This window comes from Myodes glareolus, chromosome 3, assembly GCF_982192425.1.
Source record: "Myodes glareolus chromosome 3, mMyoGla1.1, whole genome shotgun sequence".
Lineage (NCBI taxonomy): Eukaryota > Metazoa > Chordata > Mammalia > Rodentia > Cricetidae > Myodes > Myodes glareolus.
Genome location: NC_142028.1, coordinates 30,586,496 through 30,600,548, shown reverse-complemented (window position 1 = coordinate 30,600,548; position 14,053 = coordinate 30,586,496). Strand labels below are relative to the sequence as shown.

At 37.3% G+C, this 14,053-nt stretch overlaps 1 protein-coding gene across 1 annotated transcript in view; it reads left to right on the top strand.

Moving 5' to 3' along the window:
- Kdm5a (lysine demethylase 5A) overlaps nt 1-14,053 on the top strand; it is a 78,208-nt gene that overhangs the window by 26,484 nt on the left and 37,671 nt on the right. The window contains 6 exon segments of the mRNA XM_085687041.2: nt 1,716-1,878; nt 5,428-5,547; nt 7,942-8,136; nt 11,270-11,451; nt 11,888-12,012; nt 12,718-12,868. Of these exon segments, the coding sequence (XP_085543167.1) occupies nt 1,716-1,878; nt 5,428-5,547; nt 7,942-8,136; nt 11,270-11,451; nt 11,888-12,012; nt 12,718-12,868 (936 nt within the window).

Sequence of the window (14,053 nt, the reverse complement as noted above, 5' to 3'; positions counted from 1 at the left end):
CTTAGCCATCTCCATTCCCCCAGTTTTAATATTTCTTGACAGGCAAAATGGGACATTTAATCTTATAGTTGAAAGATTTGATTTGGTATTTGGAACTTGAAACATTTTTCATTTTAGTAACATTTCCTCTAAAAATGGCTAAGATGTAATATGCAGTAAATCAATTCATTTTCTGCTTATTTTTCTCTCAAAGATTTTCATTCACTTAGTTCCTTAACTTGCTGCCTTTTTTTGTCTTTTACATATGTATGTGCCTTCATTTTTAACACTAGTAAGAGTAGTGAAATTGGAAATTACTACCTTGTTTGGAGTAGCCACATTTCAAGTGCTTTATGGTCATATATGATTAGGAGCTGTTTGATCTACCAGCACAAACAAAATGCATTTTTAAGATACTACTTTTTTAAGATTTATTTTATTCTACTTATGTGTAATGTGCGTGCATGCTTGAGTGCGTGTGTGTGTGTGTGTGTGTGTGTGCGTGCGTGAGTGCGTGTGTGTGTGTGTGTGTGTGTGTGTAGACCACGTGAGTAAAGGTGCTTCTGGAGGCCAAAAGAGGGCCTTAGATCTCCTGGAACTGGAATTACAGAGTTGTGAACTGTCCTGTGTAGGTGCTAGAGCAGCAAATGCTCTCTCCCTGAACTGCTCAACAATCTCTCTAGTCTCCAGCCTCAAACATTCTTATCATTACAGTAAATCCTATAGGGAATAGCTCTTTTCTTCTGAATTATGAAAATTAGGAAATATAGCCATTTTGAGATTATAGCTTGATTAATTAAATCCATTTTTGTCTCAGTGTTTCTTTTGCTGTAATAAAACACCATGATTTAAAGCAACTTGGAGAGGAAAGGATTTATTTCATCCTACAGCTTGTAGTTGGCCATCCAAGGAAGTCAGGGCAGAAATCTAGAGGCAGCAACTTATTCAGAGGTCATAGAGAAGTAGTCCTTACTGGCTTTCTCCACATGGCTACTCAGTCTGCTGTTTTACAGTTCCTAGGACTGCCGACCTGTGCCCTCCTACATCAGTCATCAGTCAAGAAAATTACCACAGGCTTGCTCACTAGTCAGTCTGGTGGGGGTATTTTCCCAATTTAGGTTTCCTCTTCCAAAATAACTTGTGTCATGTTTATGTAAAACTAGTCACCACTACTTCCTAAATTTATAACTTTTTAGTATTCAGAATGAACTCTAATCCATTAAGATATAATAGATTAATGATGCTGGGATTTTGTCTTTTTGTTGCCAACTATATTTAAAGTTTGAGCAATTTGTAGTATTAACTTATTTATATGAATAGGAAAATTGAACTTATTTATGTGTATTCTTAACTTTTTGCTTTAACCATGGTGATGGTAATTGGAAAGACTCACATTCTGGGAATCAAGGCAGCAAGTCTATATCCTTTTGAACAGTGATTTCCATGTAATATAGTTTCTGTTCGAAAGGTACTTTTACTAATTAATTCCCTGTTCGTGTACTTTGGGTTATTTTCCCAATGGCAGTGAGTGTGTATCTTATTTTTCCATATATTCTTGCCTTATTTTCTGTTATTAATAGTAGCATATATTTATGGGATGGTTGCCAGGATTCTGGTCATATAACCTATGGCCAGGAATAAGACAATGTTAATTATAACTTAGTGGATTTAAATGAAAGACCCTGGCTTCAGTGGTACCATGTTCTGCCTAGCTAAACAGTTATTTCTTTTGTTAGGGGCGAGCCAAAGACATGGTATGGTGTACCATCTCATGCTGCAGAACAACTGGAGGAGGTGATGAGGGAGCTGGCCCCTGAGTTATTTGAATCACAGCCTGATCTCCTACATCAGTTAGTAACCATCATGAACCCAAATGTGCTCATGGAGCATGGTGTGCCAGTGAGTCTTTGTGTCTTCCTTCAGCATTTTCAAAGATTTTCTAGCTTTCAATTAGATATGATCACAAGGGGTTCTTTTTTGTTTTAATTTGGGGAGCGGGGTTATAACTATATGTGAAAGACCCTGTAGTATAGCCAAATTAGAATTTATACCCTGAATAATTAATATAATATAATATAATATATAATTTATACCCGGATTAAGAAAGGATGCTTTAAAGTATGAGTCGTATATTGTGTTTTACTACTACGTCTTTGAATAGACTTCTGTTTTTTAATTAAAACTGTTCTGTTCTTTGTTCTTTTTAGACTTCTGTTGTTTTTTGTTGTTTTTGGATTTTGTTTTTTAGATAATTACTTGGTGTCTGTATTGTATAGACCAGGCTGTACACCTGTACTCTGACACCTCCTTCTGCCTCCCAAGCACTGGCATGAAAAGTATATACCCATGCCCAACTCTTTTTCACTTTAAGAATAGTTTTCAAAAATATCTTGTATGATCATTTTCATTGAATTTAAAGTATATTTTTGTTTTCATTAAGAAGTTTAGTTTTCACACACTTTTTTTCTGAGACAGGGTTTCTCTGTTTCACACATAAAATATATTTAAATATTTCCGGGTGTTTGGGTTTTAAAAAAATTAAGATTTATTTATTTTATGTGTTTGAATGTTTTTCCTGCAAGTATGTATGTGTACAATGTATATGCCGGGTGCCTGAGGAAGTCAAAAGAGGGATTTGAATCACTTGGAACTGATGAAGATGGTTGTGAATTACCATGTGGGTGGTAGAAACTGACCTGGGTCCTCTGTAAGAGTAGTAAGTGCTCTTAATGGCTGAGTCATCTCTACAGCCCTTGGGAAATTTTTTAAGGTTTATTTTATGTGTATAAGTGTTTTGTTTGCCTGTATGTGTGTGCGCTCTCTGTATTCCTGGGGCCTTCGGAGGACAAAGAGGACACTGAAATAGGCATTATAGCTTGTTGTCAGCTGCCGTGTGGGTGTTATAAAATGACCTGGCCTCTGAAAGAGCAGTCAGTGCTCCTAACTGCTGAGCCATCTCTCCAGCAGCCTTTTAAAACTTTTTGTTGTTTTTAATTCCCCCCCCTTTTTTTTTTTTTGCTTTTGTTTGTGAACCTACCCTTTAAGAGCTGAGCCATCTCTCCAGCCCTGTTGTGCCATGGTGCATGTGTAGTAGTAGTAGTTTAGAGAACAACTTGTAGGAGACAGTTCTTCAATTCTACCATGTGAGTCCTGGAGACTGAATTCAGGTCTTCAGGCACAGTAACAAGGCCTTTTACTTGCTGAACTGTCTCAGTAACTCCCAGATCTCATGTTTTATATTCTCCCTACTTAACTAAAATAATCAAGTTCTTTAAAGTGATAACGGTTCTAGTTTCATTCTGTAGCTGCGATTAAAAACACTGATCAAAATAAAATAACTTAAGGGTTTCTCTCAGCATAAAATTCCAGATCATAGAGTTTATCATTGAGGAAAATCAAGATAGGAAGTTGAAGACAGGGCCTGCATAGTTGATCCAACACAGCATTACCTCTGGTCAAGGAAATCAAAGCAAAAAAAAAAATACTGCAGAAACCATGGAGGATATCTGTTGCTGGCTAAGAAGGCTGATATTTAGCTATCTTTTTTATATAACCCAGGACTATCTTCCCAGGGAACAGTACCATCACATGGTGGGAACTGAGTAGTGCACTGGCCAGCCTAAATTAATCAAGACTGCCCTCTTTCATAGGCCAGTCTAATCAAGGAAATTCTTCAGTTAACACACTCCTCACGTGACTGCTGTGACAAGTTAACAGTTAAAGCTAACTAGGAAAGGATTCTTTTTCTTTTTTTTCTCTTTCTCTCTCTCTCTTTTTTTTTTTTTAAGCTGGACATGGTAATATGCACCAGTTAGGGAGTCCATGCCCAGAAGATTTCAGGTTTTATGTTTTATTTTGTTTTGTTTAACTTTTGTATTTATTTTTGTTGGAGGAAGGGTTTTACTATATATATAGTTCTGGCTGGCCTGGAACTTAGTATATTGACAGTATGGTCTCAACCATACTGTCTGCTCCAGCTTTCTAAGTGCTGGGATCATAGACATACGCTATTTTGTTTTTGTTTTGTTTTATTGTTGTTTGGGTTTTTTTCTTTTTCTTTCTTTTTTTGGTTTCTCGAGACAGGGTTTCTCTGTAGTGTTGGAGCCTGTCCTGGCACTAGCTCTTGTAGGCCAGCCTGACCTCGAACTCACAGAGCCTGCCTCTGCCTCCCAAGTGCTGGGATTAAAGGCATGCACCACCACCGCAGTGGTATTAATGTTATAAGCCTACTTAAAACAGCTATTGCCATTGTCTTGAAATATCTTTCATATTTACATATTAATTCTGTCTGAATTAAAAATTAAAATAAAACAGTTGGTTACACTGTTAGAATATAATTTTGAAGGTTGTAATTAAACTGGTATTAAATTGGGCATGGTGGTTCACACCTTTAATCCCAAGCAGTTGGAGGCAGAGACAGGTGGATCTCTGAGTTCTGGGCCAGCCTGGTCTACAAATAAAATACCATGAAAGCCAGTGCTATAACACAGAGAAACCCTGTCTCAAAAAAAACCCAAATAAACAAAATGAAAAGATAAACTGGTATTAAAATTGATTAAGCAATACTCATAGTATTAGCATAAAACAAAGTAACATTTGGGAAGATTGGTTGGGGGTATCTCTTGACATTAACTGATAGATTTAGTTTCTAAAAATTATGCAATGATTGTAGGAAGTTTAATCTTTTATTTCTATTTACAACACAGGACCAAAAAGCAATTTTCATAGTTTTTAAAGAAAAAGATATTTTTAAACGTGATCTTATTTGGCCCAAGCTTGTAACAATGAATGATCTTGATCCTGTTCCTCCTGTTTCTGCCTTCCAAGTGCTAGGATTATAGACATTCACCATTAAGTGTAAGCTTAGGTTATTAATTTAATTTTAGTTTAGGAAGCCAGGCAGTGGTAGTGCATGCCTTTAATCCCAGCACTTGGGATGCAGAGGCAGGCGGATCTCTGTGAGTTTGAGACCAACCTGGTCTACAAGAGTTAGTTCCAGGACAGGCTCCAAAGCTACAGAGGAACACTGTCTTGAAAAACAAAAAACCCAAAAGACAAAAACAAAACAAAAAAGATTTTTTGCTTTAGGAAGAGAGTACCATTTTCTGTTTGACAAATTTCTTTTGACTGTAATTCTTATCATATAATCTTAATCTAAACAATTCTAGGTTTTTGTTTTAAGACTGGGTTTCTCTGTGTAGCCCTGAATTTCCTGGAACTAGCTCTGTAGACCAGGCTGGACTTAGACTCACAAGGATCCTTCTGCCTTTACCTGCTGTAATTAAAGGCATGTGCCACCACTGCCGGGCAATTTTAGCTATTTAAATCCTATAATTATTTCTGATACGTATAGTATTTTTTTCCAATTTTAGAAAATATTTTTGAAATTATCTGAGTAGACCTGTCTTCCTTTTTTTTTTTTAATCCTTGTTCCTAATTTGCATTCAGGTGTACAGGACTAATCAGTGTGCTGGAGAGTTCGTTGTGACATTTCCTCGTGCCTATCACTCTGGATTTAACCAGGGATACAACTTTGCTGAAGCTGTGAACTTCTGTACTGCTGACTGGGTCTGTTCTATAGCACGTGGCTGTTGTACGTCTACTAACACCCCTATAAAATGCAGTATTTTACCTAGCTGGGTTTTGGGTAGGGCCCATGAATATTTTAGGGTTTATTGGAGTAGCTATTGTAACTTAGCACTTTCATTGCATTGCATATTTATTATTTTCCCTGGTATGTTTGTAACTAAATGGGCAATTATTTGTCTTTTCTTGAGGGAATGCATGTTTTCTCTAGTCTTCATTTTCTCTGGGCACTTTTGAATCTTAAAATATATAAATAAATAGTGCAGCAATTGTTATATTATAGTGCAATTAGTTGTGGCTGCATCATGTTGATTGAGAAAAGACTGCCAAAGATTGAATTAATACTTAATACATACTGCCTTTATTTTCCTTCTCCAGTGATGCTGGGTTCATTAGCCTTTTAACATTTTTGTTGGGGGAATCCCTTAGTAACTGATCTTACATTTTCTGTGGTTAACTGTTACTTGTTACTACATTTTATTTATTTATTTACCTATTTATTTATTTATATTTATTATGTATACAGTATTCTGTCTGTGTGTATGCCTGCAGGCCAGAAGAGGTCACTAGACCTCATTACAGATGGTTATGAGCCACCACGTGGTTGCTGGGAATTGAACTCAGGACCTTTGGAAGAGCAGGCAATGCACTTAACCACTGAGCCATCTCTCCAACCCCCATTGCTATATTTTATGGTTAATCATATAGAGGAAATATAATAATAAAACAAGTAGTATTTTGTGTTTTGATATGTAGCCTTACTGTATTGCCTATCCTGCCTTTGAAGTTCTGGGTTCTCTGAACTGTCTTGTTTTGGTTTAGTATTTAAAACTTCTTCCTTATTTGGCTATGAAATCATATAATACAGCACAATTAAGACTCAGTTAAGGGTTTGCTTTGGGCCTGAGCTCTTTTGAAAAATAGCTAATACCGTGATTTACATGATACTGGACAGGTATAGGGTAGGATGCACATAAGAGTTGAAGATGATTTCTTTTTCTCCTTGTTGGTTTTTTTGTTTTGTTTTGTTTTTTGGGTGGTTTTGTTTTTTGTTTTTTGTTTTTTGTTTTGGTTTTTTGAGACAAGGTTTTTCTGTGTAACTGTTTAGCTCTTGTAGACCAGGCTGGCCTGAAGCTCACAGAAAATCGCATGCCTCTGCCTCCTTAATTATAACCTGGGAAAGGAAAGCTGATACTGCAACTTAATAAAAGTTAGTCTTAGAGACAAAGCTGTTGTTAAATTTCCATTTGTATCATAAACTTCACCTTAGAAATATCAACTCTCAACTGTAACATTTAACTTGTTTAAGGTTACTAAGTTAATCTATTAGTCTTTTGATACACAAGGTGAAAAAAAGTTAGGCTCCTGGGCTGATGAGATAATTCAGCAGGTCAAGGCACTTTGTTGTCATGTTTGATAACCTGAATTCAATCCTTGGGACCCACATGGAAGAAGAACCAACTCCTTCAAGTTGTCTTCTGACCTCCACATGTATGCTGTGGCACACATATTAAATAAACGTAAAACAAACAATAACAACAAAAAAAACCTAACAAAATCCAAAAGTCTTAGGACCACTAAAATGAGAAGTTCCTCATGATCAAATATCAGTATTATCTAGGTATAGTGGTACACACTTTTAATGTCAGCACTCAGGAGTCAGAGGCAGGTGGATCTCTAATTGAGACTAGTATGGTCTACATAGTGAGTTCCAGGACAGTTAGGACTACATATTAGGACCTTGCCTCAAATAATGAATAGAGAGATAAATAAATGAAGTCCATATTAATGAGTATGGTAAAGACATGGAAATCATCTTCAGCTGGGTAGTGGTGGCACACACCTTTAATCCCAGCACTAGGGAGGCAGAGGCAGGTGGATCTCTGTGAGTTCGAGGCCAGCCTGGTCTACAAGAGCTAGTTCCAGGACAGGCTCCAAAGCTACAGAGAAACCCCGTCTCGAAAAACCAAAAAAAAATAAAAGTTTCTTTTTTGTATTGTTTTGTTTTTTCTTGAGACTGGGTCTCACTATGTAGACTGGCCTCGAACTCGGATTCACCTGCCTCTGTCTCTCCAGTGCTGGGATTGAAGACATGCATTAGTAGACCCATCCCTGTTCAGTTCCTTGGTGTATACTATGAATTAGAAAATCTGCAGCTTAGGGCAGAAACTTAGCATCTCAGCTTATGGACATTGTTTGGGGAAAGACTTGTGAAATTTGACTGGGTTACAGAGAATTACTATTTAAATTGTGTTTTATGTTCATATAGGACATACTTTTTCTTCTTTATAATAAAAATGAGTACCTGAAGGTGAATAGAGGTTATGTGCTAGAATATATCATAAGAAATTTAATTTAGAAATCTGATGTTTTCAGTTGCCCATTGGACGTCAGTGTGTAAATCACTATCGACGGCTGAGGCGCCATTGTGTCTTTTCACATGAGGAACTCATTTTCAAGATGGCAGCCGATCCAGAATGTTTAGATGTAGGACTGGCTGCCATGGTTTGCAAGGAGTTGACTCTCATGACTGAAGAAGAAACACGGTTAAGGGAATCAGTTGTACAAATGGTGAGTATGAGTATGCTGAGTGCGTTTTCTTTTCCTCTATTTTGTTTTTTGTTCTTTTTATAAATTTTATATAAGCTGTATTTCTAAACCTCTGGTCCTCCCTCCAGCTCCTCCCATATCATCCCTCTGCCCCACACACACCTCAAATTCTTGGTCTCTTTTTCTTTAATTATCATTGGCACATATATATGAGTTAATTATATACATATAGCCTGAGTCCATTTAGAGTTGCATATATGTATGTTTTTAGGGATGACTGTTAGATAATCTATTAGAGGAGGGCTCATTGCTGGGAACACTGATTCTCTCTAAGCTGTGTAGCTCTTCATCTGAGTTGGAAGCCGGGGGCTTGTGAGAGTTCCCCATCCATGTTGGCGTGTCAACTGGTGGTATCATTGCTCAGGTCTTGTTTAGGATACCTTTTTGTTGAAATTCTATGTGTCATATATAGAAGGTATATCTGGCAGACACACTAATCATCTACCTTTCTTTGCCCCCCTTCCACAATGTTTTCTGGGCCTTGGGTGGAGGGTTTATATTATAGATGAGTCAGTTGGGTTTGGGCAACCCACAGTTGGCTGTTATCTCCATTTTTAGATAGTTATGGTGTAATGGTCTCTGCCTGCTACAAAAGGAAACTTCTTTGATGAGGAATAGAAACTACACTTAATCAGTGATTATAAAGCTAAGTATTTAGAATGCAGCTAGAAATTATCCTAGATTAGGAAAGTAGTAGATTTTTTCTCTAGGTAATTGACTAGGTTTACAGTACCATACCTGAATTCCCTCCTATGGAGCGAGACTGAAGTCCAGTTATTAGTTACTGCTATAATGGAAGTGCCACTATGCAGCCTTTGGTGATAGCTCACTATTTTTGTCATTGCCATGCTTTATAAGTGTCACAACTGGGTAGAACTATTGATTGCTTTTCTCCTTTGGCGACCTGCATAACTCCTTCTGGTGCTATGAAAGCTAGGCCTAGATTGAACTTGATTTCTGAGGCCTGTTTCCAAAGTGTTTGGTGTCTTCAGCATTAGGGACTTACCTTCAACTTCTGGAAGGCAACCAAGGGCAACATTGGCTTGACCAACAACTTGAAAGGGGGTTCTTTTTCATGTCTACTTTTGTTTATTTCTTTATTTGTTTTTGTTAGATTCCATGTGGCACTTTAGAGAAACATTATCATTAAACTTTATTTAAATATTGTGTGTATATATGCTTATATATAGATAGATAAATAGTATGATTCTCTATGGCTTTTACAAATAACCTTAGTGTTATTTATCCCTCTTTATTCCTTCTCTCTCAGTATTGTCCTCCCCCCCCCCCCGTATTTTCCTACATAGCCCCTGGGTACTGCTGTTCTCTCTAGAGTTGTGCCCATACTGTCACCACCCACTGTGATCCTCTTTCCTGGTTTCTGTGGTTTTTCCAGGTTAGATACTTATATCTGAAGATTCAGAGCTAGGAGCCACAAAGAGAACTTGCAGTGTTTGTCTTTCTGGGTTTGGATTTCCTCACTCAGTATAATGTTTTCTAGTTCTTTCCATTTACCTGCAAATGTCATGATTTTGTTTTTCTTACAGCTGAATAGTATTCCATTGTCTATATGAAAAACGTTTTCATTATCCATTTATCACTTGAAGGATATTTAGATTGTTGCCATTCACTAGCTGTTGTGAATAGAGCAGCAGTGAACACGAATGAACAAATATCTGTGGAAAAGAATGTCAAGTCCTTTGGGCATGTGCTAAGTAGTGGTATAACTGGGCCATAAGGAAGATTTTTTTCAGCTTTTTGAACATTCTCCAACAGATTTCCAGATTGGCTGAGCTGTTTACAGTCCCACCAGCAGTGAGTTGAGGGGTCTCCTTTTCCCACATCTTTCTGTTTGTTGTCAGTCGTTTCATTTGTTTGTTTTGTTTCTGATGTGTACAAATGTTTTGCCTGCTTGTATGTATGTGCAACACATGCATGCAGTGTCCTTCGAGGGCAGAAGGTGTTAGAACTCTTAGAACCAGAGTTATAAATAGTTGTGAGTGATGTGAGTGCTGGAAAATGAGACCACCTTTCCAGCCCCAGTTGTTTCTTGATCTTAGCCATTCTGATTTGAGATTTGGTGTGTGTGTGTGTGTGTGTGTGTGTAGCAATGTTTTGCCTGTACACTAAATTTGTGCCTCATACCCACAAAGGCCTAAAGAGGTTGTCAGTTGTCTTGGAACTAAAGTTAAACACACTTGTGAGCCATGTGGTTGATAGGAAGTGAGGTTAGGTTCTTTGCAAGAACAGTAGCGCTCTTGAAGAACCAACCCTTCAGCCCCATTTTCTTGTTTTCTGAGACAGGTTCTTACTCCAGCTCAGGCTTGCCAGGAGTGTCCTTGAAGCAGTGGCAATCCTGGCAGTACTCTTGCCTTGATCTTTCAAGTGCTCGTTAGCCTTCTGGCTCTGGTATTAATGAACTTTTACTTATTTTATGCATAAATGAATGTGAATGCAAGCTTCCATGTTGCATGTGGAAGTCAGAGGACAACTCTCAGAAGTTCCTTCTCTCCTGCTGCCTTGTGAAATCCAGATGTTGAATTCAAGGAAATAGCCATCTAGCTGGCCCCTGAATATTAATTACTTTAAACAAGAAAATTAAATTATGAGTTGTTGTTTTTTATCTGTTTGTTTTTGTTTTTTTTTTTTTTCATCCAAGTTGTGTGATTCTAGACTATCAGATTGGACTAGTCTGTCTTTTTCCTCATCTCCTCAAATGCTAGTTATTTTCAGGGTTTGTTTAACTTTTGATCTTTTCTTAATCTTTTGTGCTATTTCTATTGATAGAATTTTAAATCCTCTTTCTTTCTTTCTCTCTTTCTTTCTCTCTCTCTTTCTTTCTCTCTTTTTCTTTCTCTTTCTTTCTTTCTTTCTTTCTTTCTTTCTTTCTTTCTTTCTTTCTTTCTTTCTTTCTTTCATCTCACTATGTAGTCCTGGCTGCCCTGAAACCCACAGAGATCTCCCTACTTCTGTCTTCTGAATGCTGGGATTAAAGGAATGTGCCCCCATGTCTAATTTTTAATTCTTTTTAGGATATTTCTTTATGTTTCAGTTGAAACATAAATCTGATCTGATGATATAAATTATATTCCAGGGTGTCGTGATGTCAGAAGAAGAAGTTTTTGAACTTGTTCCTGATGATGAGCGACAGTGTTCAGCATGCAGAACCACATGTTTTCTCTCAGCTCTCACCTGCTCCTGTAATCCGGAGCGACTTGTCTGTCTGTACCATCCAACTGATTTGTGCTCCTGCCCCATGCAGAACAAATGTCTTAGGTATTTAAAAGTTATTGCACATTATCCTTTTGTTTTTTCGAGACAGAGTTTCTCTGTGTGGCCTTGACTGTCTTAGAATTCAATCTGTAGACTAGACTGACCTCGAAGTCATAGGGATCTGTCTGCCTCTGCCTCCCAAGTGCTGGTATTAAAGGTGTGCACCACTACCTAGAAAGAAAGCCACATCTTAATGTCATTCTTTGTTTTCTTTCCTGTTCCTAAACAAATAACTTCTCCTTGACTATCTACTTCTTAAGTGAGGTACTAGTTCTTTGAAATTAGCCCTAACCAGCCTAGCCATAATTAGTTTTGTGGCCAATTAATGTCATGCATTTCTTGCCTCTCTCTGCATTGAAACTGATTTTCTTTGATTTTTTTCTTTTATTTCAGGTTCTATTTTAAGCTTTTACTTCTGTTTTAAAATTTTTTTTTGTAGGTACCGCTACCCACTAGAAGACCTCCCTTCTCTACTTTGTGGCGTAAAAGTGAGGGCACAGTCCTATGACACTTGGGTCAGTCGTGTTACAGAAGCATTATCAGCCAGCTTCAACCATAAGAAAGGTTAAGTTTCCTTCTTTGTTATGAAAAATTGTCACTTAAAACAAAACCTTTAATTGCATGTTTTTGTTCTCCATTAACAAATTGAATTCTAGCTTATAATTTCATAGTTGAATATACACTTAATTTTCTCTTATCTATGTACTTATCTGTGTACTAAGCAGACCTGATAAACTTACCTTCTGTGGTAAGATATGGTCATTTTTATGGCTGCAGGCTATGCCTAGTTTTAAGATAGACTCTTGTGATTGGAAGTGTGCTTTGTTTCCCTGTCTGTCCTCAGTTTCATAACCTTTCTTTCCTTAGTGTCATTGCTAAAATTACATGACTATGCCACCACACACAGAATCTCTTTTTAAATGAAAAGACTGACATAATATGGGTCAGATAAGTTGTAGCAGGTATGTATTTTAGAGAGTCAAATTTAGTTCAGTAACACCGAAAACATTTGATTTTTGATTGTTTTCGAGAGAGACAAAGAAGAGGGTAGGCAGAGAGGAAGGGAAGGGAATAGGGATGAAGGAGAGAGATCAAACATACTTTATTTTAGTGAGGTCATCTAATTGGAATAAGCATCTGGTCAGAAACTTTTATATTGGAGATTGTCAAAGCTTCATCATTTCTGCCAGAATATTAGTCACTTTTGAGTAAACTTTGTGACTATTGTAGAATGGTTTTTTGTGACAATCATTGCATTTATCTTTACAGATTTGATTGAATTGAGAGTAATGTTGGAAGATGCCGAGGATAGGAAATACCCAGAGAATGATCTCTTTCGAAAGCTCAGGGATGCAGTGAAAGAAGCTGAGACTTGTGGTTCTGTGGCTCAACTGCTTCTGAGCAAAAAGCAAAAACACAGGTAAGCCTAAGAAGAGTATAGTTCTGCCCTGGACTCTTGTTCTTCCAGTTTTAGTTGGCCTTTGAGGCCCTGTATTACTTTCTCCCTGTGGCAGTTTCTCTTCAGTCCCTAGTAACTTCCTGTCCTTCCTCTCCAACCCCTCCCCTTCTTCATGTTCATAAATTGTAAAAAGCTCTTTAAATTTAAGTGAGTTATAAACCACACCAAGAAAGCAGCAAGTAGACTGACTAGTTTTAATGCTGAAAATAACACTGAAGTTTATGGAGTGTCTTTGGGTCAAAGACCTAACAGTATATTCAACTTTATCTGAATTGATTAGGAATATAGAAACATAGGCTCAAACTTGCAGAGATCAACTCTGCCTCACGAGTGCTGGAATTAAAGGCCTACCACAACATCCAGCAAATTAAGGTCTCTTAACAACATGAGTCAAGATACTTAATAACAAAAGATCTGAATAAAATATTTTGAGTTCAAGTGACTATCTTTATTTTCTACATTTTATTAGAATGTATTTACTTTTTAAGGAGAAGTTATGCTGGGCAGTGGTGGTGCATGCCTTTAATCCCAGCCCTTGGGAGGCAGAGGCCAGTGGATCTCTGTGAGTTTGATGCTAGCCAGGTCTGCAGAGGGAGCTCCAGGACAGGCTCCAAAGCTACACAGAGAAACTTGTCTCGAAAAACTTTTATATATTTAATTTCACATTGTTTTCCTTCAACAAACTCTTTTCTTGTTCCTTTCTGCAACATTCTTTGTCTTGTTGTTCTTCATAGATGTCAGGTATGCCTTTGTTTAGGGGTTATTTGCTCCTTATTCAGCTTGGAGTTTTCTTCCTGCCACATCTAGGTGGCTTGTTCATTTCTTTCTCATTCCTTCCTTTTTTTTAATAACCATTTCTGTGATATTATTTTATAGCTCTTCAATATATTCCTCTGTGCTATAGTACTTTTTATTGGATTTTAAAGTTTTAATTTTTATATATATATAAAATCAGAGAACCTTTGCTATAGCATCTTCCAGTGGACATTAATTTGCTTTTAGGACACTGACCTCTTTGGAGAGTCTGATAAAATTTTGAGGACCCTTTTTAAAAAAAAGTATGTACATAAAAAATTTTGTTGGGCTGAAGAGGTGGTATGGCTCAGTGGTTAAGACCACTGACTGTTCTTCCAGAGGACCCAAGTT